This window comes from Ailuropoda melanoleuca, chromosome 12, assembly GCF_002007445.2.
Source record: "Ailuropoda melanoleuca isolate Jingjing chromosome 12, ASM200744v2, whole genome shotgun sequence".
Classification (NCBI taxonomy): domain Eukaryota; kingdom Metazoa; phylum Chordata; class Mammalia; order Carnivora; family Ursidae; genus Ailuropoda; species Ailuropoda melanoleuca.
Window position 1 is genome coordinate 52,243,441 of NC_048229.1, and position 25,061 is coordinate 52,268,501.

Below are 25,061 nucleotides of genomic sequence, written 5' to 3' on the forward strand. Positions count from 1 at the left end.
GGTGATGGCAGTGGAGTCCAGAACTATCTGGCAAGCAGCCCACGTGACCAGCACACATTTTTAGCTAGTGATTTGTTTTGCATTTTCACTGTGAAAAATTGAAGTGTCCCCTCTCTCTTCCTCTAAAAACTCCCTGAAACTTAGTCATTTGCCTATTATTGAGTTTATAGTCCTCTCTGAATTTGGGTCCTCTTTCTCCTTACAGTTTATTCTGATACAGGAAATACCTTTCTTCTGATCCAAATGTTTTTTGATCATATATACGCCTGTTAGTAACAAATTTGAAGCATATACAATGGTGTCCTACTAAGTGTTAAAGAATGGGTTGCGTGGGAAAAAATAAACCAGCCTTGATTTTTAGTGTTTCCTGATTTCTATGGTATAAATACTTCTCCATGGCCAATTTCAGGCTACCGACATGATGTCACTGAATGTGCAGTTGGGAAGCGATGTACACAGTAGGCTTTCCCAAGGGGATGAAGTGACTACTGCACACTACCAATAGTTATCCATAAAATAGATGTAAGTATTACTTGTATACTTGTGTCTATTTTATAGTAGAACTCATATTAAACATGTGTATATGTGTATATATATCACATGTATGTACACACATATTGTAGTAAAGCTTTCTTTTTTTTTTTTTTTAGATTAAAAACAAAACAGTTCTGCCATCTTCTCCCATCAACTGGCGGATTGCCATACAGACCCCACAGGTCATTCACATACCTCCCTTGGGAGACACCCGCTCTGGGCACTCAAGGATTTCGCTCCTGTAGTTAATCACCTTGTGTCCTGCAGCATCAGCCTCTTCCCAGGAGCATCCTGGCAAGTTCTGGTGTGTCCCCCCACCGTCTTCCAGCGCCGAAGATGGTCCCCTGATCCGGGTCTTGTCCTTCATCAACAGCTGCATTTTTCTGTTCCCTTCGGAGCGTGACCCCTGAGACGGACATTGAAACAGGGCGCCTCCCCTGCTGACCCAGCTGACTGTCCTTTGACTCTCATCCCCACCACTCTGTTGAAATCGCTCTTGTCATGGTCGTCAGTGATTTTCACACTGCCCCATCTCGGGGATCATGTCCTCATCTCACTTGGCCTCCCAAGGGCGGTCACCTACTCCGTCCCTCTTGAAGTGCGTCTGTCTTTTGACCTCTGCATTAATATTCTCTCCTAGTTTTCTCCCTCAAAGGGCTCTTCTGCTCCTTTCCTCTGTGACTCAGAAAATGGCCGTGGGCCCCCTTCTGTGTTCGCGCTGTTTCCCTGGGGAGGGCTCATTCATTTCCAGGCCTTTAAAAACCCCAGGGGTGTTGACAGCTGCCACCTGGATTTCCAGGCGTGTGTGCAGTTGCCCCCTCGCCACTTCTACCTGAAGATTTCGTAGGTATCTTAATGGCTACAGCTCCAAATGGAGCTCGTCATTCCTCCAGATTCTTCCACCTACCATTCCTGTTTTGTGCCAGTCTTTCTTACTTAAAAAAAAGTGGTGGGACGCCTGGGTGGCGCAGTTGGTTAAGCGTCCAACTCTTGGTTTTGGCTCAGGTCGTGATCTCGGGCTCCGCATTTAGCAGGGTGTCCACTTGAGACTCCCCCTCTTCCTCTGCCCCTCCTGCTCGTGCGCACACACATTCTCTCTCTCTCTCTCAAATAGATAGAGAAATCTTTTTTAAACATGGTAATTCAGTTATTAAATCCAGAAATCTGAGAGTCATCCATAACTCCTTTCCTTTCTTTACCCCTCACAGCTAGTCCATAAGCACTGCCTTTCGCTCTGCCTATAAAATATGGATTTTACCTATTCATTTATCTCTGTCTCAAATTTAGACTATTGTCCCTTTTCTCCTCGACGGTTGTAATAGCACCTAATAGGATTTCCACTTTCACATTTGCCTCTTTCCAATCTGTGCCCGATATTGTAACTAAGAGTGATTTTTATAAAATGTAAGTCAAATTACGCTTCTCCCCATGGGTCTTCCGGTGCACCTCGAGCCAAATCCTGATTCCCTGCTTTGACCCCCCCAGGCTCCATGTGGTCCAGCTTTTGCCTTCCCTTCAACCTCACCGCATGACAGATTTCCTACTGGTTTGTTTCTGTCCTAGAACTTAATGCAATTTGAGATCAATTTTTATTCATTACCAGATCTAGTAGAAAGCTGTGTGAGGGCAGGAACCTTATCTCTGTCTAGTGTTTGGTGGGTGCTCTGTAGACGTGTATTGAATGAAAAATATGTGTGGAGGAATAAATGGTCTCGTCCTGATTATCATATAAACAGTAATCATTGAATGAAGATACAGAAGGAGTGTGTCTCAAAAATGGTGGACTGTACAATACTGAGAAAGTACCGATCAGATTAAACTTCACAGGGGTAAATGTAAAATCCTGTGCTTTGGTTAAAAAAAAAAAAAAAGTCCATTTCATTGCACAGAATCAGGGAACTCTGGCTTGTCGCCTGTTCATAAGTCCTAGAAACTAGAAGTGGTGGCTGAACAGGTAATGAAGTCCTTCACTGTGGCAGTAAATCCATGTGTTTGCATATTAGAGGAGGGATTATCTTACAGTATTCTCCTCCAGTGACACCAACAGAATGATCACAACTTTCTCAATCCCAGTAGAACACCTCATTTATTCACTTGTTCATTCAACATTTCCTGAATACATTCTGGGCAGTAGTCTTATTGTAATAAGCAACATTCTCCTGGCTCTGGTGTTTGTAGGACTTGGTGTCTAATTCCCAATGAGAAGTGATTTCTCCTCCAAGTGAAAAGTATTAGAGCAGAAACCAGTCTGTCACTGATTGGGAGGCAGGGCAATCTCATGGTTCAGGACTCATGTCCTGGAACCAGACTGGAGCCCAGAGGCTTCCAATCCCAGCTCTGCTGTGGATCAGCTATGCGACTTCAGGCAAGTGTTTAAAATGTCTCTGTGGTTCCAGATTCTCCTGTAGAAATCAGAGACAGTAACAGCACTGCCGCATAAAGTTGTGAGCTGCAAATGAGTCTATGTGTCTAAATCATTTAGAATAACACACGGCACTTAGTAAGCTCTTACTAAATAGGTGGTTAGCCGTTAATTAATACAATTGTGTTGTCTGGAGGACCAAAGGTTGGAAGACAGATTAAGGGCAGGGAGAAGTGACTGTAGAGGGAGCCTGGCAGACCAAAGCACAGAGTATCATTATTTTATTTATAGTAAAGATGAATTATTTGAGCTCGGACTTGGAAATCTTGCTGCATAGTCGATGACGTTTGTTGCCCGTAACCTTCCGTGTGAGGCTGGGGAGATACGGGTCGTGTTCCGAAATGCTACCTGACAGTTGTTTTTTTTATTCCTCCGAACGCTGACAAAGAATCGCAGTTCTACAAGTGGTAAACCCGTAGCACTCCATGAACACGTATTTCTGCTCTGGTTTTGTTGTAGTGGCAGCTGAAATACCCGAAACTGATTCTGCGCGAAGCGGGCAGCGTGCCCGAGGCCCTCCACAAAGAAGTGCAGGAAGCCTTCCTCACGCTGCACAAGCACGGCTGCTTCTTCCGGGACCTGGTTAGGATCCAGGGCAAGGATCTGCTCACACCGGTGTCGCGCATCCTCATCGGCAACCCGGGCTGCACGTACAAGTACCTCAACACCAGGCTCTTCACGGTGCCCTGGCCGGTGAAGGGCGCTAGTCCGAAGTACGACGAGGCTGGCGTGGCTGCCGCCTGCCAGACCTTCCTCAGGCTCAATGACTACCTGCAGATGGAGACCCTGCAGGCTCTGGAGGAGCTGGCTTGCAAGGAGAAATCCAACATCGATGCCGTGCCGGTGTGTATAGGTCCAGATTTCCCCCGGGTCGGGATGGGGTCCTTTGACGGACAAGACGAGCTGGACGTGAAGAGCAGAGCCGCCTACAACGTCACTTTGTTGAATTTCATGGATCCCCAGAAAATGCCGTACCTGAAAGAGGAGCCTTATTTTGGCATGGGGAAAATGGCCGTGAGCTGGCATCACGACGAAAATCTGGTGGAACGGTCGGCCGTGGCTGTGTACAATTATAGCTGTGAAGGTACAGCCCTGGGCATCACGTGGCCAGAGCCGTGGAGGCTCTGGAGGCGTGTGCGTGCATGAGTGTGAGGGAGGGAGTGTGTGTGTGTGTTTGTGTGTGTGTGTGTCTGTACGTACACAGGTGTCGTGTGTCCTCTGTAGGTTTGCCACACCCAGGTATTCGCAGAGCATACCTCTTTCTGGTCTGGCGGTGCTGTCTAGCTCACTGTTACACTATGCCCGGATCGAATAGTTCCATGTGTAAGCACTACTGTCAGCTCGTCTTTCTCCGGCCCGGGAGAGCAGCATCTTGGTTTCATAGAGTCAGCTGCCTTTCTGCAAAGCTCTGTGTAGACCACACGGTTGCTATAATTAACTTGCTGATAAAGGGCTGGGAAAACAAAAATCTGTCATATCTTTCCAGGTTCCCACAGGTGCACGTTTCCAGTCTTGCCAAAATACTCTATTGTGGTTGACATCGCTGCCTTGATGGGAGTGTTTTGTCAAATATGGACTTGTTCTTGGCTTCATACAGATTTGACTACTGTCCTTTCTTGCCAGAAACAGTTGAAGTGGGTTCTGTAAGCAGGCAGTCCTCTGTTTTTAGGAAACTCTCCAGCCCCCTCCCCCCATCAGCTCTGCAGTTTTAGACCTAAAAGGGGTGCTGTGGGTGAACTTGTCCTTGAAGTTTCTGAAATCTGGCCGCCTTGGAACAGAGATCATATGCTACCTTTTTGTGGCCTCCCTGAACTTTCCTTCTTCTGTTGTTCAGTTTTTGTGTGTTCACGGTTTCCATTGTTTTCAGGTCGGGGTCATAAAGAGACAGTAGAGCATATCCAGGACAGTGTGACCATTGCCGACTTTGTTCTTTGCCTGATCATTTGACAAAGGAATACAAGACACAGTATTAGCTCTGTTGTGTGTTTATCTCTTCTACCTGTTTATTGAAAGATGCTTGGAAAACCAGAGTTCTAGACATCCCATCAGGGAACGAACTGGAACTTTTAAGGGTCGGTGCCTTCTGAAAACCGTTTTTTTAATTGGAAATTGCTATCGCTTTGTATGCTTTTTGTTTACTAAAATGACTATTTCATAAGAGGGACTTTAAAAAGAAGTTCTCATGATTCTCCTTAAATTTCTTCCCATTTCCCAATCTCAGACACTTCCTGAGGATAGCTAAAATATCTTCTAGCTTTACCTCACGTCTTCAGCCCGGAACAAGGAGCTAGTTTAGCGGTTGGAAATTTCCCCAGTTTCCCTGGCACCTCAAATAATGATGCCGACCTAAGAAAATTGCTTGAAGGGGATTTGATGCTGTCCTAATGGAAAGAACTGAGATCCTCTGATCTTTACTAAGGCATTGCCAGGGATTTAAGAACGATCACATCCAAGAACTCTGATGGGAAGGAACAATGGATCCAGTTTGTTGGATTCCTTCTGAAGGAGGCAACTCTGTGAAGCTGGGGCCGTTGAGGCCGTGGTATGTGATAGCTCAAACCGCTACAAAGATGTCTTTGTGCTCCCACCTCCTCTCAGCCCTACAGTTTAATAGTCCTTTTGTACTCCCAGAGCGTGGGTGATCAAGTCTTTTTTGAAACCTAGAATATCGTTCAGAAAGGAATTTAAATTTTGAATGAATGGTTTTTGTGGTCGGGAGTGGTTAAGACTGATAAAGTATACAAGTCTCATAAATACGTAAAGGTTTATCCTTGCAACTGTCATCTGGAGGAGGGGACTGTAGAATTAGAATCTGTAAGAGCAGCGTGATTCCTTTGTTCTCGTAGAACAAATCCCAGAGAATCCCAGAACTCCATCTAATCATAATAAGAGCAATGCTGAGAGCTCTCGTTTATTGAGCACCTACTATGTGCTGGGTGTTGGTATAAGCACTTTACATGTATTAACCCGTTTTATTTTTATAACAACCCTGTCGGTGATGTACTGCTACTCTCATTTTGCAGACGAGAACACTGAGGCACAGAGGGATGATTAACTTTTTCATGGAAATACAGCTACTAATCAGCAGAGGTGGGATTTGAACCCAGACATTCTGGCTTCAGAGTCCTAACGGCTAATGCTAACTGCCTTATGAGCAGATATTTCCTATTCTTGCAGTATAGTGCCCTCTGGGACTTGGGTTTTTAAAATATCCACCTCTGGAAAGATGAAGGGAGTGTTCTCCTTGCTCTCCCTAGCAGGTCCTATAGTCTCTCCTCTTCTGCCTGCCACCCCACTTCTCTCCCCCCACAACATCTGCTTATAGCTTCCTACACATGCTCTCAGGTGATTGTAATGCATTAGATAAGCTTATTCTATGAAATGGAACCTCTCTCCTGGTCTCCAGTTGCGTGTGTGATGTTGAGTCAGATGGTTTACAAAGCATGTGCCCTGAAACTTTTTGGTGGATGCATTTCTTCCAGGTGACAAGTGATCTGTTGACTTCTCTGGCCTCCGTGTAATGCTGCCAGATGTATGGTAAGGGTGGACTCAAAGAGAGTCATTTGGGTTCAAATCACGGTCGGGCTTAGGAAGGGCTTAAAGGTGGCGAAGAGAATGGGAATTTCAGAACACTATACTGTTTTCTGAGTCCCTGAACGTTTTTGCTGAGCAATCGCTAAGGGAAGTTCAGTTGGCTGTTCTAGACAGTAGGGAGGCTCCAGAGGTAAATCAAATGCCCTTCTTGCCTTGAAAGGACGGGTGAAGTGTGTACCTGTGATTATAGTTACGCCATCAGGAAATGTGAGATCTGGAAGAGACTTTTGAAATCACCTTGTCCAAGCATCTCATTTTACAGATGAAGACACTCAGGCGGGGAGAATGGCAGTGACTTGTCCAAGGTCACATAGTTCCCTAGTGACAAGGAAGTCTTACATGCCACAGGAGTTCATGTAAAATGTATTGGGAGTTCAGAATAGAAGAGATTACTTCCTGCTGAAATTAAATTCAGGTGAAGCTTAAGATCCTTCAGGACTTTGCTCTCATACCTTTTCCCCGTGAAATCTTTCTGTAGATTTAAAATGAGCCCGTCATCCCTTTTTGGTTTATTTCTGTGAGTAGAGGTCATTGAGAAGTAATTTGTATAGGATATGTGTAATTATATACTAAATTCATTGGCTTCACAAGCAGTGCTAGTTAATAGATATCCCCAGTAAGAAGATTGAAATGGTACAGTATTTAATCAGGAATGGCTTCAGGGAATCGTGTGTAAATAGGCAGAGTATTTGATTTTCCTACGCTAGCTTTGCTGGCAATTGCTTGTTACTCTTTGATGTTAAAAACAAAAAAACCAAAAAAGCCCCAAACATATATACATACACATGCATGAATTTTATCAAGGAAGGCTTTAATATAGTCCTAAACCTTGTACTCTGACTGGAATACCTTCAAAAGGATCAGGTAAATAATTATTGGTTACTGTTTTTGTACTTTGGAAGGAAGCATCTTCTGCAACATTGTCTTTATAGGAAAAACAATTCTTAAGAATTTTAACTAGTGCCAAGTTTTGCCAATTCTTGCTATTATTTTCCAGATTTCCCAGGAAGGGCGAAGGAGGAAAAGGAAGAGAGAGGCTGATCCATGATTCCTGCTCAGTATATGATAGGCTGGAAAGCAGGGACTTTGTAACAAATTTCCTTGGCATTCTGGGACTGCCATTTCATGTCTCTGACTCAGGAAAAGTTGAATTCGCTTAAGGATAGCAATTTGTTACCATAATTCTTAAATCTTTACTTTGAAATGAGTAGCTTCATATTCCTTAGCTCGTCTTTGAAAGCATGAAAGGTTAGATCGTAACTGCAGCTAGGAGTTTGGGAGCGTTCATAATTTTTAAAAATGCTGTGAGATTTGATGTTTTCCTTCCTCTCCCAGCATCCCTCTCTGAGGTCTCAAAGCTCATTTGACTTTGTTTCATTGTATCATGCCATGTGCTGTTACTTTCTTATTTTTTGCTTTTTCTTTCTTCTTCCTTTTTTTATTTTTTGTTTTTTTAATAATAATTTTTTTATTATGTTAGTCACCATACAGTGTATCCTTAGTTTTTGATGTAATGTTCCATGATTCATTATTTGCATATAACACCCAGTGCACCATGTAATATGTGCCCTCCTTAATACCCATCACCGGCCTATCCCAGTCCCCCACCCCCCTCCCCTCTGAAGCCCTCAGTGTGTTTCCCAGAGTCCATAGTCTCCCATGGTTCATTCCCCCTTGGTACTTTTTTTTTTTAAAGATTTATTTATTTATTTTAGAAAGAGAAGGGGGGAAGGGGCAGAGGGAGAGAGAGAATCTCAAGCAGACTCCCCGCTGAGCGTGCAACCCGATGGATGCAGGGCTCCATCTCATAACCCCGAGATCACGACCTGAACTGAAATCAAGAGTTGGATACCCAACCAACTGAGTTACCCGGGCACCCCTATTAGTTATTTGTGAAGTCACTTACACTGTTCAGTAAAACTTGTTTGGTGGTCTAAGTCATATTTTATTTAATCCCCATGGAATTATTTATGCATTGAACAGTAAGCAGCTACTGTTTGCCAAGCACTCTTCTAGAGGCTGAGCATATAGCCATGAACAAAAATCTCTGCCCTCACAGAGCTTATGTTTAACAAGGAGAGACAGAAAATAAACCAACAAGAAGGTGGTAAACAAAGGGGAGGCCCAGGTGTACAGTTCTAAATGGGAAAGTAGGCTTCCTTTAGAAGGTCGCATTTGAGCTAAGACTGGAAGGAGAGAGTGAGCAGGAGGAGACCAGCCTGGGGGGAGGGAATATGGAAGGCCCAGAGATGGAACATGGTGTTGAGATATTTCAGAAGCAGCAAGCATGGATGGAATTGAGTGAGAGAAGAGGGGGAGTAACAGCAATGAAGACAGAGAGGAAAGACTAAGGGTGCACAGTGGGCAGAAGCTATTACAGAAGTAATACCATAATATAAGGTACGGGGCTTGTCTGTGGCATGGCATGAAATGGGAGCTGTTGTGGTTTCGAGTAGAAGGGGGGAGGCAGCACTGGAAGCAGGAGAAAGAGGTTGTTGCAGGAATCCAGGTTAGAGAAGGTGGGCCCGATTAGAAGAGGCAGAGGTGATGAGGCATGTTTGTATGATGTCACCTATCTTTTCACCTGTGAAGAGTGGCAGTGTTCAGTGCTGGTGAGAAAAGAAGACCCGCAGTACCATCTCCCAACTGTCAAGGGAAGGTCAGCCACCAAGAACGGCTGATTCTTCCCAATGGTTCTATTGCGGTATAACTTAACATACAACAAGCTGCACACATTTAAAGTTTACAGTTTCATGAGTTTAACACACCTGCGAAACCATGACCATAATCAAGATAATGAACGTATATCCATTATCCCAGAAGTTTCATCCTGCCCCTTGGTTGATCATTAATGATGTTGAGCTTTGTTTCATGTGCTAATTGGCCATACATGTATCTTCTTTGGAGAAATGTCTCTTCAAGTTTTTTGTTTTTGTTTTTTTAAAGATTTATTTATTTATGTTGGAGGGTTGGGGTGGAGGGAGAGAGAGTCCCAAGCAGACTCTGTGCTGAGTGTGGAGCCCAATGGGGCTCGATCCTATGACCCTGAGATCACAACCTGAGCCGAACTTAACTGACTGTGCCACCCATGTGCCCTTGTCTCTTCAAGTTGTTTGCCCATTTTTGAATTGAGTTGTTTTTTAGTTGTTGAGCGTTAGGAGTTCTTTATATATTGTGGATATTAATCTCTGAACGCATATGTGATTTGCAAATATCTTCCCCAAGAACGGCTGAATTTTTAATGATATATTCATGTGATGAGTAGGAAATGAGGACAGATTAGAGTGGAACAAGCTTTATTGTCTAGGATATTAATTGGGCAATTTAATTCTGTATTACTGAATGGCAGTATTTATGTCAGCACCCCAGAAATGCTCCTTTCCAGTGTATTTTTCCCCTAGCAGTAACCACTGTCCTGCCTTCTGAGGCCATGCATTAGTTTTGTGTATATTTAAATTATGAGTTAGAATTGTAAGCTCCTTGAAGGTATGGTTCGTGTCCTTCTTTGTATGTGCATATAATGGTGGAAGAGTAAGCGTATTTTTGCCTTAAGTCAGTATGTTTAGGTTTGAGTGGTTTATGCTGTTCATCTACATTCTGGCCACTGTCCGATAACTCTGATTTCTGCAACCACAATATCTGTTTAGAATTAGGATTCTTTTGATTGCAGATAGCAGATACCTGGCCTAAACAGGCTTAATTTAAAAAGATAAGGAATTGTCTCACTTAATAGGAAGCGCAGAGGTCTCACTGGCTTTACGTGGACCTCATTTCAACAATTAATAGTGTGGTCAATTTCCAGTTTCTTTCCCTTCCTCCTTTGGCTCTTCTTAAGCTGTTGCTTTCATCTCTTGGGGCAAGAAAACTTCTCATGGCCCCCAAATGCCTGCCCCCAGCTGTTGTGGCCACTCCCTTTCTTTTTTATGAGCTTTGAGAAGGACAGAAACTGGGTGTTGGACAGGTGCTTTGAATTCTGGGTAAAGCTTTGCCTGAAGCTAGATGAACACATAATTATCCTCTTTTGATTAATCCAGTTTGGTTCTGATTGTCTATGTTATTTACAACGTGAATGTTTCTTGTGAATCTCTACCACTCTGTCCTTTCCTGAGGCTGCCCAGGGAGTTACAAGCTCTATTGTTAGAAGGTCTGGTTTGGAGAATGTATTGTTTGAGAAGTATCTCTGCTTCCTTTTCTCATTTCTTACTTTACTTCAGATAATGTAATGGTTTTGAAGCTTTAGCCAAGAGTCCCCAGAAAATTTTTCTCTCCTTTTCTCGCTTTTGCTTTTCCCCCCCAAGTCCATGAAACATGATGTAATAAGGTTCTCCTATGTATGTGAATGTTTATATCTTAATTTTTTTTTTTTTTCAAATGCTTAATCTGAAAGCTGACAGAGCCAGACATGTTGAAAGGCCTTAGACTTTTCAGGGAAGAATTTGCAACATTTCTCCTGAGATCCCAGAAAATTTAAGATTAATTTTATAACCGGTGTCAAGGGACTATGTTTGTCCTGAATTGCTTGTTTCAAGGCATCTGAGAGCAGTTTCCAGCTTCTTATAGACTATGAGCTGGGATTGATTAGCCCCACCCCCCGCCAACTTCAAAGATCTCTTAGTTCATTTCTTCAGACCATTCATTCCTCAGTGGCTGGGAGGGAGATTGCTCTAAGTCAGCAGCAGGCTTGACTACTTGTTCTTCACAACCAATCAAGAAAGGCATTGCTAAATTGCAGCAATCTCCCAGGGCAACTTCTCCTTGGTGAACCCCTCTTGCCTTAGTGACATGCCTTTCAGGAGTGTTTCCCAAATGTTGTCTGGCTTATACCATTTGCCATTACTTTGGAAACCTGTCCAGAAAAATCATACAAGGTCTGCACACAGAAGTGTCTACCTTCCAGAGGGATTACTCTGAAAAACGGATCTGACCTATGAAAAAGTCTTTCATGTCTATCATTGCCCTCAGTCTAAATTACTTACCATGGTTTGCTAAGTGTCCTGGCTTCTGCCTCCCCCACTCCAGCCTCTTCTTTTGCAAATGTATGTCATTTGCATGATACACTTGCAGCTCAGAATTAATGATGTTCTTGTACACCCATCATGCCATTTCCCTCCCCAGAAGGTATCTTCCCAACCTGACACCTTCCCCTCTTCTCACACCTTCTGACTCTTCTCCCTTTTTTCAAAACGGATTCTCCATCCCAGACACTGGAATATCACAGACCAGCACAGGACAGAGAAAGCATCATGAGGTTTTGTATACCAGCTGACTAGCTGCAACTTCTGGGTTTCTCCTGCCTCAAGATCTGGGACATGGACAGGAACGGACCTGCTACTTATGCCCTTCTGGGTATGGGGTTAAGGAAACAGAGAATATAATTGCCGAGGCCAGAGGCTTAGAAATCTTAGCACTTGGCCAAGGGAATAGGGAATAGGAAATCGGTCTATTAATGTGTGGTGATGATGATCATATATTTTACACATCAGGGAAATTATTGACATACAATATTAATGGTATATGTTATGAAATGTGGTACAGAATTTCAAGCGATATATTTTATTTCATTGGAGCCGTCATCTCTTTCTTTGTGCTCAGCTTTTTGTCTTTGTTTCCTGTATGACAGCGGTTGCAGACAGCTTGAAAAATACAAACAAAATGTTTGAGTGCATTTATTTTTTACCAAATGGGAATTTAATTGTTCTTCAAAAACTAGTTAGCATAAAAAAATCAAATTGGTTAAATTTGGGGCGGAGTCGGTATTTTAAACTTGACGTTTAAATTTAGCATTCTTTTGTATTTTTTCACATCTTTTACTTCTTGAACAGTTTGGTTAGTGGGAGCTGGGAATGCATCAAACACACTTGAGACATTCACAGTCCTTTCAGTGTTACTGAGGTTTAAAGGCAAGTGGGAGCCTATTGCCTCTGCTTGTTTCCAGAATAACACGAAGCAAGAGTAATTAACTGCAGTTGCTATAGATAATTACAAGTTGATTTTATTGAGAAAGTGAGCAACACTATACTTATGCAATAAAAAATTTATCAGACATACAGCTTCCCTCCCTCCTCTGTACCCAGCCCAAGGGGGAAACAAACACTCAAGAAAACCTTATTTTAATGAGTACATTTCAAAGGTGCTGGATTTATGGGAGACATCAGGAAACACTGATTGCAATTACTGTCTCTGTTTGTCGTTCCAGACTTTACTGGTGCCATATTGGGACGAGGGGGGAGATGGGAGATAGAGAGGAATATTGTCAACCAGCCCATTAGCCCATGAAAATCACCACTTAGCAGAATAGCCATATTCATTGGCTGGAAACCACAACAGCTTCATTGTCATTGTAATTTAGAAACCATTTCTTTTTAAAGTTCAGTCATAGTTGATTTCACCAGAGAAAGACATATGAAAAACCTTCTTTAAATATTTCTATTTTTTCTACCCGTGCTACTTGCTGCATCCGTTATCATTAGGGCTCTCCAGAAGGAAGCCGCTGAAAGCCCTAGGGTATCACAAATATAAACATACGATTTTGCATAGCAGTATTCTTTCGCTAAATTGATCTGCTTATCAAATAATTTAGCATTAATTACTTTATTGTATGCTAGTATTAGTCTCCTGATATCATTATTATTTTATTCAGCCTGGCTTCCTTGCTAATACGTGCAGTAGACATCTCTATCAAATCACCAATATCAGGACTCTAGAGCAGGGCTTGGAGAATGTTTTCTTTTTTTTTTTTTTTTTTTTTAAAGATTTTATTTATTTATTCGACAGAGATAGAGACAGCCAGAGAGAGAGGGAATACAAGCAGGGGGAGTGGGAGAGGAAGAAGCAGGCTCATAGCGGAGGAGGAGCCTGATGTGGGGCTCGATCCCATAACACCGGGATCACGCCCTGAGCCGAAGGCAGACGCTTAACCGCTGTGCCACCCAGGCGCCCCTGGAGAATGTTTTCTGAATAAGGGGATGGCCAGATGATGAATATTTTCGGCTTTGTGGGCCTTACGGTCTGTGTCTTAGCTCCTCAGCCTCTGACAGTGCGTGAATGAATGGGCATGACTGTCTTCTAGTTACTTTGTATAAGCAGGTGATAGGCCTGGTTTGCCTGTGGGCTCCAACAAAGTTCATAGGTGTAAATGCCTGTAGGGGCAAGGCAGGTACTGCCAATGAGGGAAATGGCTGATGGGGACAGCCACTAGCAGAGAGCACGTGTCTTGTCTAAAAGGGGCAGCTGCTTCTTAGCTCTGCACTGGCTCAGGGATTACCAGATCTTTTAATTTAAGAATAGCTGAATGTTTATATTTTTATGCAAAGCACTTTTCTCAGTTGGCAGCTAACTTAGTTTTGTTAAGAAATGTAGTGCAGGTCAAGTTTTACACCTTTGGCAGGCTCTTTTCTGGTCGTTAAGATCTAGTTTTGCAAATTCAAGAATATTCAGGTGTAACTATATATTGTAAGTAAGACATGCCTAGAGAATGTCATCAGACGTGGATAGCAAATATCTAGTTTTGCCGCTAACTCCCACTTCTAGTGCCAATGACAGATAATCAGTAATTGATTATACCGCTCTTTCCTGCTGAGCTTGGAGAAAAATTCAGTACAGAATAATTCTGTTCCAGGGCTCACAAAAGCCATGACCAATGAGGTAGTTGTGTCCTCTGATATGTAGGGTATTCGTCATTCCTGTTCTAGAGGGTTCTCCTTTAAATGTTTTTGGGATTAACCTAGAAAAATGGTTATAGGCTTTTTACTGTGGGACTTTATTCTTAAAGAAAACTTGCTGAAAGTTGCTCCTAACTAAAGAATGCTCGGGAAAACATGTATCAGAAGTAACAAATAAGAAAAAAAAAGTAAAATTCTGTTCAAATGGCAATATCAGATTTTAAAGGTTTATAAATTATTTTAGAAAGCAGGGGTGCAGGTGGTAGAGGCAGAGGGAGAGGGAGAGAGAAGCTCAGGCAGACTCCCTGCTGAGTGTGGAGCCCAATGCCGGGCTTGATCCCACGATCCTGAGATCATGACCTGAGCCAAAACCGAGAGTTGGATGCTGAACTGACTGTGCCACCTAGGCGCCCTGTGGCAATATCAGATTTCAGATTCAAACTTAAGGAATTAAAGAATAGCCAAAGTTGGATGTGTCGTTAAAGGTCATTTAGTAACTAACATTCCTTCCCTGAACTTGGATTTCTAGTATGTTTTGTTTTGTTTTTTTTCATCATGCCTGTGCACAGTAATATGAATTAATAGTTATAAAGGGGGTTTCCTCCTTTTCCCCCCTTCTTTTACTGCCTTTGACGCTTCGGCACAGTTACTGTGGAGTAACCTGTTCAGAATTTAGGAATTCCGTGTATGAGGTTGTGCCGTCCAGGGTGCACGTACTTTTGGATTGTGTGTGTGACGTGAACGTCACACAGCCTAGGTGACACACGCTTTGTTGCCCATTGTGATCACAGGAAACTTTGCATCCTCTTATCTTCCTTCATCCCTTTGTACGCTACCCTCTGTGAATCTAGACCGTACGTGTCTTTCAAGTTTGATCTTCTCCAGAATTCTGCTCTACCCATTCTAACCTTCACTAAACCCGTCCCTTCTCTAAACTTCTTTACTGTTAAGACCTATACTAAATGAACTGTGTAATGCTTTATTATGTTATTTGATTTAATTTGCAGGTTTTCTCCACCCTCCAATTAACATTTTCTTTTCCTGCCATCTAACCCAGAAGGGACTGTTAATGGGTGTGAACAGAGCGTTTTGTTTTCTAAGTAAGCGGTTAAGTACAACTGAATGCCTTCTATATGCCAGTTAGTAGGACTCTAACTGTGGATGAGACAGAAAAATGGACCCTCCCCGGGAAGACCAGAGTCTAGCATCTAATGGAATTTAAACTGTCTTTTTTCTGGTATTCAGTGATAAACGTTTATAACTTCACTAGAAAGAAAGCTCCACTGGGGCAAAGCTCTTTGATTCATTCATTGATAGAGCCCAAGTGCTCAGATCAGTGCCTCATATATAGTAAGTGCTTAAGAAATATTTTGTAAATGAACTTTTGTAAGTTTTTATGTAGGGCAATCCCTGCAGGACTGTTTGTGTAGGCAGATCATGTTGTATGCCTTCACTTCGTTTACATGTCTCTCCCCTCCTGTATCCCCGGACACATTGTTCTCGTCCCAGAAAAGTCAGTCTTGAGTATCCTTCTAGAATAGAATATCCTTCTAGAATAGACTGTCCTTCCAGAATATTACCTGTACGTATATACACACCTGTGTGTATGTGTTTGTATTTTTTACACAGATTATAACCTGTCAGTTTCTTTCTCTTAAAAATGTATCAGATCTGTATCAGTGCATAGTCATATTACTTTCAGTGGCTACATAGTGTTTTATTGCCTGGACATTTCATAATTTATTTAACCAGAAACTTATTGATGGATATTTAGATTGGTTCTTTCTTTCCTTCCTTCCTCCCTCCCTCTCTTTCTCTCTCTCTTTTAAGAGAGAGAGAGCGTGGGCATGCATGCATGCACGTGAGCCGGAGTAGAGGGGCAGAGGGAGAGAGAGAGAATCCCAAGCAGGCTCCATGCTCAGCATAGAGCCTGGATGATGCAGGTCTCTATCCCATGACCCTGAGGCCATGACCTGAGCCGAGATCAAGAGTCAGCTGCTTACCTGACTGAGCCACCCAGTCATCCCTATTTAGGTTATTTCTGATCTTTTGCTCTTATAAACAGTGGTACAGTAAACATCCTTGCTCAAAAGTCATTTTGCAGTCTCTGCAATACATTCCTCAAAGTGGAATGGTGGAATTCCTTTAAGTTCAAAGTGTTTATGCATTTGTAATTTTGATAAATGTCGTCAGATTGTCCTTTACAGAGTGTGAGTATGCCATTTTGCTACACTCTTACTAACACTATATTTATCAAAGTGTTTGATCTTTTCTGATCTGATAAGTTAAAAATATCTGTTGTGGCTTTAATTTGAATTTCTCTTGTATGAGTAAGTTTGAACATCTTTTAAATGTTTGCCTACTTATCTTATTTCCTTTTATGTGTTCTGCCTTCATAACTTTTGCCCATTTTTCTGTTTGAGTATTGATCTTTGTCTTATTGATGTTCAGTAGTAGCTCTTTATATATTAAAAAGTATTTCCCTGGCTGTGCTTTCTTGATTTTATTTCCATGTGATTTATAGAATCAGCTTGTCCAGTTACCAACCCCACTTAACTAAAAATCTGTCCTGTTGGTATTTTTATTGGATTTGTGTCAAATTTATAGACGGGTTTAGGGATAACTGACACTCCCATGGCGTTCAGTTTTACATCCCTAGAACATAATATGTCTTTACATTCATTTAGATTTTCTTTTGTGTCTCCTTCAATAATATTTTAAAGTTTTTTTTCTTATAGACAATACACGTTTAAGATTTTTGCTGGATGTTTTAATATGCACCATTTGTAGGTAGCATTTTCTTAATTTGACGATTGCTTGGGATATATTTTTCCTGGTTGATTTGCAGATAAATAATAATATTATTTGCAAAAAGCATTTTTCTTATGAAAAAAACCTTTTTCTTTTGTCTAATTATGGCTCATTTATTATGCAACTCCAGAGAGCACACTTGTGTTGGTCATTCCTTCCAGAATAGGGACGAGTCATTGTGGTGATAAAGGCAATTATATCCTAATTCTTAACTTTGGGAAGATTTCTAATGTTTCCCTATTAAAATATGATGCTGGCTTTGTGGTTGAGAGAGATCTGTATTTTATTGTGTTAAGGAAACTGGCCGCTTATTATTTTATTGATGTTTTGATTATGGAAGGATGTGTTTTACTGAATATTTTGTGTATCTTTGGTGTCTGTTTTCCTCTAAGAATATGATGAATTTTACGTGTAAGCCTTTTCATATTGAACTATCCTTGTATTCCCGTGATAAGTTCTACTTGGTCATGGAATGTTATTCTTTTAATACGCAGTTAGATTTGGATTCTGTTTCCCTATATTTAAGAATTTTGCATTGATTCTCAGATGTGAGATTGTGTGTGTGTTTGTGTGTGAGTGTGTATTTTCTTTTTGGATTTTGATACACATTATTCTGTCTTCATAAAAAGAATTTGGAAACTTTTCTTTTTCTATGCTCTTAAACAATTTAAAGTATATGGAAATAACCCACTCCTTAATTGTTTGGTAGAATTCTTCTTTAAAACTCCTGACACCTATGTTTTCCTAAGAGATAGTTCTTTGACAATGTTCTCTTTACCTTTTATGGTTTCATTAGCTTTTCTCCCCTTCTGGGGATGATTTTGGTAGTTAATATCTTCCTAAAAAACTGTCCATTTAATCCAGATTGTCTAATTTATTTGTGTGGAGTTGAATAAATCATCTTTTATTGTTCTTGGTATCTGTGGTTTTTTTCTCATCATTTAAAGGTTTTTTTTTGATTAAAGAATAAAGGCTATGTTAAAAATATTTGAAAGAATGTGTTTTTTAAAAAAATATGATGTAAAAGGATATAGTTCACTTCCTATCCATTTTTTATTGAAACTAATTATTCCTGAGCTAATGATTCTAAAACCCAGAACCTGAGATGAGAGATTTCCTTTCTGATCCAGCTCTTTCTCTTTTTGACAGGCCCAGAAGAAGAAAGTGAGGATGACCCTCAGCTCGAAGGCAGAGACCCTGATACTTGGCATGTCGGGTTTAAGATCTCGTGGGACATAGAGACTCCTGGCTTGGCAATACCCCTTCGCCAAGGAGACTGCTACTTCATGCTTGGTAATTAGGAGGGTCCAAGCTATATGGATACTCTGGTGTCTTAAGTTTTAGATTACTGGCTACATATTTGGAATGNATATTTGGAATTTGTCCTTTTTTTTTTTTTTTTTTAAGATTTATTTATTTATTTTAGAGAGAGTGTGTGGGGGAGGGGCAGAGGGAGAGACTCTCCAAGCTGACTTCCTGCCAAGTGGGGAGCCCAACGTGGGGCTTTGATCTCATGACTCATAAGATCATGACCTGAGCCGAAAGCAAGAGTTGGATGCTTAACTGACTGAGCCACCCAGGTGCCCTTAGAATGTGTCTTTTGAAATAAGCTTTTTAGGTATTTTATAGCAATAGTGAATCTGCTACATGAACTGGTATTTTTGTTTTTATTCCCTCATTTTTCTAGGTATTACTCATTTGTAAAAGTTGCCTTTTTTTTTTTTCCCCCCAATCTCCCATTCCAGTAGTTTATGGAGTTCCCCAAATGTGCTAAATAGTTTTCAGGACTTTTCATCAGAGTTACTCAGTCATCCAAATGACATATTGAAATGATTTCCCTGTCTATATAAGTTCTTAGTGAAAGTTTTTTCAGTTTTGAATTTAGCTTCTTCTCAGGAGCAGCTGACCTGAAAACAGGGCCTTTCTCTCCACTTGTGTTGAGTTCTTTGGGCAGCAGTATTTCAGCTGTATTTAGGATTCGGTTAGCAGCTTTTGTTTTTGGCTCTTTGCTCTGAGTGTTTTGTTTTGCTCTGAGTGTACTTGTTTTCCAATGCACAGCATATAGACGGTATGCTTTCTTTTTTTTATTTTATTTTATTTTATTTTATTTTATTTTATTTTATTTTATTTTATTTTATTATGTTATATTTTATTAATCACCATACAGTACATCCCCAGATTCCGATGTAAAGTTTGATGCTTCATTAGTTGCGTATAACACCCAGTGCACCATGCAATACGTGCCCTCCTTACTACCCATCACCAGTCTATCCCATTCCCCCACCCCCTCCCCTCTGAAGTCTTCAGTTTGTTTCTCATAGTCCATAGTCTCTCATGTTTCATTCCCCCTTCTGATTACCCCCCTTTTCTTTATCCCTTTCTTCCCCTACCGATCATCCTAGTTCTTATGTTCCATAGATGAGAGAAATCATATGATAATTGTCTTTCTCTGCTTGACTTATTTCACTTAGCATTATCTCCTCCAGTGCCGTCCATGTTGCAGCAAATGTTGAGAATTCGTTCTTTCTGATAGCTGAGTAATATTCCATTGTATATATGGACCACAGCTTCTTAATCCAGTCATCTGTTGAAGGGCATCTCGGCTCCTTCCATGATTTGGCTATTGTGGACAATGCAGCTATGAACATTGGGGTGCATATGGCCCTTCTCTTTACTACGTCTGTATCTTTGGGGTAAACACCCAGTAGTGCAATGGCTGGGTCATAGGGTAGTTCAATTTTTAACTTTTTAAGGGACCTCCACACTGTTTTCCAGAGTGGCTGTACCAACTTGCATTCCCACCAACAATGTAGGAGGGATCCCCTTTCTCCACATCCTCTCCAACAATTGTTGTTTCTTGCCTTGTCTATCTTTGCCATTCTAACTGGCGTAAGGTGGTATCTCAGTGTGGTTTTGATTTGAATTTCCCTGATGGCTAATGATTTTGAACATTTTTTCATGTGTCTGTTAGCCATTTGTATGTCTTCATTGGAAAAGTGTCTGTTCATATCTTCTGCCCATTTTATGATTTGTTTATTTGTTTCTCGTGTATTGAGTTTGAGAAGTTCTTTGTAGATCTTGGATACCAGTCCTTTATCTGTGGTGTCCTTTGCAAATATATTCTCCCATTCCGTGGGCTGTCTCTTAGTTTTTTTGACTGTTTCCTTGGCTGTGCAGAAGCTCTTTATCCTGATAAAGTCCCATAAGTTCATTTTATCTTTTATTTCTCTTGCCTTTGGAGATGTGTCGTGAAAAAGGTTGCTCTGGCCGATGTCATAGAAGTTGTTGCCTATGTTCTCCTCTAGAATTTTGATGGATTCCTGTCTCACATTGAGGTCTTTCATCCATTTGGAGTTTATTTTTGTGTATGGTGTGAGAGAGTGGTCAAGTTTCATTCTTTTGCATGTAGCTGTCCAATTTTCCCAGCACCATTTATTGAAGAGACTGTCTTTTTTCCACCGGATGTTTTTTCCTGCTTTATCAAAGATTAGTTGCCCAAAGAGCCGAGGGTCCATTTCTGGGTTCTCTATTCTGTTCCATTGGTCGATGTGTCTGTTTTTGTGCCAGTACCATGCTGTCTTTGTGATCACAGCTTTGTAGTACAGCTCGAAATCCGGCATTGTGATGCCCCCAGCTTTGTTTTTCCTTTTCAACAGTTCCTTGGAGATTCGGGGCCTTTTCTGGTTCCATACAAATTTAAGGACTATTTGTTCCAGTTCTTTGAAAAATGTCCTCGGTATTTTGATCGGGATAGCATTGAAAGTGTAGATTGCTCTGGGTAGTATGGACATTTTAACTATGTTAATTCTTCCAATCCATGAGCATGGAATATTTTTCCATCTTTTTATGTCTTCCTCAATATCTTTCAAAAGTGATCTATAGTTTCTAGCATATAGGTCCTTTACGTCTCTGGTTAAGTTAATTCCAAGGTAACGCATGGTTTTTGGTGTTATTGTAAATGGGATGGATTCCCTAATTTCTCTTTCTTCAGTCTCGTTATTCGTGTATAGAAATGCAACTGATTTCTGGGCATTGATTTTGTATCCTGCCACCTTACTGAATTGTTCTATAACTTCTAATAGTTTGGGAGTGGATTCCTTTGGGTTTTCCATATAGAGTATCATGTCATCTGCAAAGAGAGACAGTTTGACTTCTTCTTTGCCGATTTGGATACCTTTGATCCCTTTTTGTCTTCTGATTGCTGTTGCAAGGACTTCTAGTACTATGTTGAATAATAGTGGCGAGAGTGGGCATCCTTGTCGTGTTCCTGATCTTAAGGGAAAGGCTTCCAGCTTTTCCCCATTGAGAATAATGCTTGCAGTAGGCTTTTCATAGATGGCTTTTATGAGATTGAGAAATGTACCCTCTATTCCTACACTCTGAAGGGTTTTAATCAGGAAAGGATGCTGTATTTTGTCAAATGCTTTTTCTGCATCAATTGAGAGGATCATATGGTTCTTGAGTCTTTTCTTGTTGATATGATGTATCACATTGATTGATTTGCGAGTGTTGAACCATGCTTGCATCCCAGGTATGAATCCCACTTGGTCATGATGGATAATCCTTTTAATGTACTGTTGGATTCTATTAGCAAGGATCTTGTTGAGGATTTTGGCATCCATATTCATTAGAGAAATCGGTCTGTAATTCTCCTTTTTGAGGGGGTCTTTGCCTGGTTTGGGGATCAAGGTAATATTAGCCTCATAGAATGAGTTTGGTAGCTTTCCTTCTGTTTCTATTTTTTGAAATAGCTTTAGGAGAATAGGTATTATTTCTTCTTTGAATGTTTGGTAGAATTCCCCAGGAAAACCGTCTGGGCCTGGAGTTTTATTATTTGGAAGGTTGTTTATCACTGACTCAATTTCTTCATAGTTAATTGGCCTATTTAAGAAATCTATTTCTTCCTGTTTCAGTCTTGGTAGTTTATAGGTTTCCAGGAAGGCCTCCATCTCTTCCAGATTGTTTAGTTTTTTGGCATATAGCTGTTGATAAAAGTTTCTAATAATCCTTGCAATTTCAATGGTGCTGGTCGTGACCTCTCCCTTTTCAGTCATAATTTTAATAATCTCAGTCCTTTCTCTTTGTTTTTGGACAAGTTTTGCCAGTGGTCTATCAATTTTATGGATTCTCTCAAAGAACCAGCTTCTAGTCCTGTTGATCTGCTCTACTGTGGTTCTGGTCTCTAATTCATTGATTTCTGCTCTAATCTTGGTCAACTCCTTCCTTGTCAGTGGGTTAGGCCTGTCCCTCTGTTGCTGTTCCAGTTTCTTGAGGTGAGAATATAGAAACTGCATTTTAGATTTTTCTATTCTTTTGAGTGAGGCTTGGATGGCTATGTATTTCCCCCTTAGGACTGCCTTTGCAGTATCCCATAGGTTTTGGACCGTTGTGTATTCATTCTCGTTGGTCTCCATAAATTGTTTAATTTGTTTTTTGATTTCCTGGTTTATCGAGTCATTCTTGAGCAGGATGGTTCTTAGCCTCCAAGTGTTTGAGTTTCTTCCAGGTTTTTCCTTGTGGTTGAGTTCCAATTTCAGAGCGTTGTGGTCTGAGAATATGCAGGGGATAATTTCAATCTTTTGGTATTGGCTGAGACCTGTTTTGTGTCCCAGAGCATGATCTATTCTTGAGAATGTTCCATGGGCATTTGAATAGAATGAGTATTCTTTGGTTCTGGGGTGTAGTGTTCTATATATATCTATGAGGTCCAACTCGTCGAGTATGGCATTCAAAGCCTTTGATTCTTTGCTTAGTTTTTGCCAGGGTGTTCTGTCTATTTCTGATAGTGGGGTGTTGAGGTCCCCTACTATTACTGTGTTCTTATCTATATGTCTCTTTATTTTGGTTAAGAGTTGGCTTGTGTATCTTGCTGCTCCCCTGTTGGGGGCATATATATTAATAATTGTCATATCCACTTGTTGAATACTTCCTTTAAGAATAATATAGTGCCCTTCTGTATCTCTCTCTATGGCCTCTAGTTTAAAATCCAGTCTATCTGATATGAGAATTGCTACTCCAGCTTTCTTTTGAGGTCCATTTGCGTGGAAGATGGTACTCCATCCCCTTACTCTAAGTCTGAATGCATCTTTGGGTTCAAAATGAGTCTCTTGTAGACAGCAAATGGATGGGTCATGTCTTTTTATCCAATCTGCAACCCTGTGGCGTTTTATGGGAGAGTTTAAGCCATTTAGATTGATAGAGATTATTGACAGATATGATTTTAATGATGCCATTTCTCTTTAAAGTCTTTGTATCGGTTGTGACTTGCTGCTCTGTATCACTCTTGGGGCCTTTTTACCTTTATAGAGCCCCCCTTAATATCTCCTGTAGGGCTGGTTTCGTGGTTACGAAATTGGTTAATGATTGGCGATTTTGGAACGTCTTTATTTCTCCATCAATTCTGAATGACAGCTTTGCTGGATAAAGGATCCTTGGCTGCATGTTTTTCTCTGAAAGAGCTTTAAAAATGCCCCCCCAAGCCTTTCTCTCATTCCAGGTCTCTGTAGACAGGTCTGACGTAATCCTGATACCTTTGCCTTGGTACGTGAGAAATTTCTTTGCCCTGGCCGCTTTCAATACTGTATCCTTGGATCTAATATTTGCGAATTGCACTATGACATGCCGTGGCGTAGGTTTGTCCTGGTTGAGCTTGGATGGGGTCCTCTCTGCCTCTTGGACACGAATGCTTGTTTCCCTTGCTAGATTAGGGAAGTTTTCAGCTACAATTTGTTCAAATATCTCTTCTAGACCTCTGTTTTTCTCCACCCCTTCAGGGATGCCGATGATTCTGACATTGGATCGTTTCATAGAGTCAGTAATCTCCCGTAATCTACATTCGTGGGCGTGGATTTTTTTAAGACCAGCTTCTATTTTCGTTTTTTCTTCTACTAACCCATCCTCCAATTCGCTAACGCGTTCCTCTGCCTCGGTGACCCTGGCCGTCAGAGCCTCTAGTTTTGACTGTATTTGGCCCACTGAGTTTTTAATTTCTGTCAGATTCGCTCTCATTTCTGCCCTTAGGGATTCTATATTCTCAGCAACGCTTTCTCTGATGCTTTTTTCAAGTTTACTCATCATCTTGACCATTGTTGCTCTGAATTCCATTTCTGATAATTGGGATACATCCATATGTATTAATTCTGTGGCCGAGGCCAATTCTGTGGCAGAGGCCACAGACTCATTATCTTTTCTTTGCTGGGGGGGACTTCTCCTTCTCGTCATTCTGATGAAGAGAGATTGCAGGGTTGTCCAGAGCCCAAGTGTTGACTGGGACCCAGGCCGTGCGCCCTTGTTTTATAGAGATCTTAGGGATGTGGGCTTCTTCCTTAAAGAGTTTATTTATTTATTTGAGAGAGAGAGAGACAGTCAGCAAGAAAGGGAACCCAAGCAGAGGAGTGGGAGAGGAAGAAGCAGGTTCCCGGTGGAGAAGCCCGATGAAGGACTCCTTACGGAGCGTTGTGATCACACCCTAATCCGAAGACAGGTGCTTGGTGACTGCGCCACTCAGGCGCTCCGGGTTGTGGGCTTCTTGATTTTTCAGCCTGCCTTCTGGGGGAGGGGCCTGCCTGCCGGTACTCAGAAAACCCTGTTTGGGTAGAGTCTCTGTGTCCCTTGCGAGGGGGGATGGGGATGGGCACCCTGTGAGCCGGTATTTCCGGGCTTTTGTTCTCTGGCGGCTTTCCCTGGCGGTTTGCTATGCCTCTTCTGAGAGAGCAGCAGCGGCTGAAATTCAGCCTCTGTCTCAGAACAGAGGGATCGCGGATCGTTCTCCACTGATGTTCTGGCCACTTTAACTCTGTTTCTGTTGGTGCTGCTCAACCCTGCAGCATCCCGGGCTGTGCGCCCCACACCCGGCGTCCCAGCCCTCACTTCCAGGGCCGGCACGTCTCTGTCCTTTGTGTTTCCAACCCCGCCAGCCGCCAGCCGCCCCGCGCGGGCTCCCGGAGCTCCCCGTCTCAGTCTGGTGTCTCACGGGTGCTGACCGCGAGTCCGCCTGCTCCCCCGTGCAGGTGGCCCTCCAGCCGCCAGCCGCCCCGCGG

At 41.8% G+C, this 25,061-nt stretch overlaps 1 protein-coding gene across 3 annotated transcripts in view; it reads left to right on the forward strand.

The window, feature by feature from the left end:
• Positions 1 to 25,061, forward strand: part of FTO (FTO alpha-ketoglutarate dependent dioxygenase) — a 282,764-nt gene that overhangs the window by 20,538 nt on the left and 237,165 nt on the right. For 2 of the 3 annotated variants that reach the window (XM_034638936.1, XM_019797912.2), the window contains exons 3-4: positions 3,416 to 4,040; positions 18,172 to 18,315. In XM_034638936.1, the coding sequence (XP_034494827.1) occupies positions 3,416 to 4,040; positions 18,172 to 18,315 (769 nt within the window). The remainder of the gene's footprint in view (positions 1 to 3,415; positions 4,041 to 18,171; positions 18,316 to 25,061) is intronic. The other variant, XM_034638937.1, reaches the window with a different exon arrangement.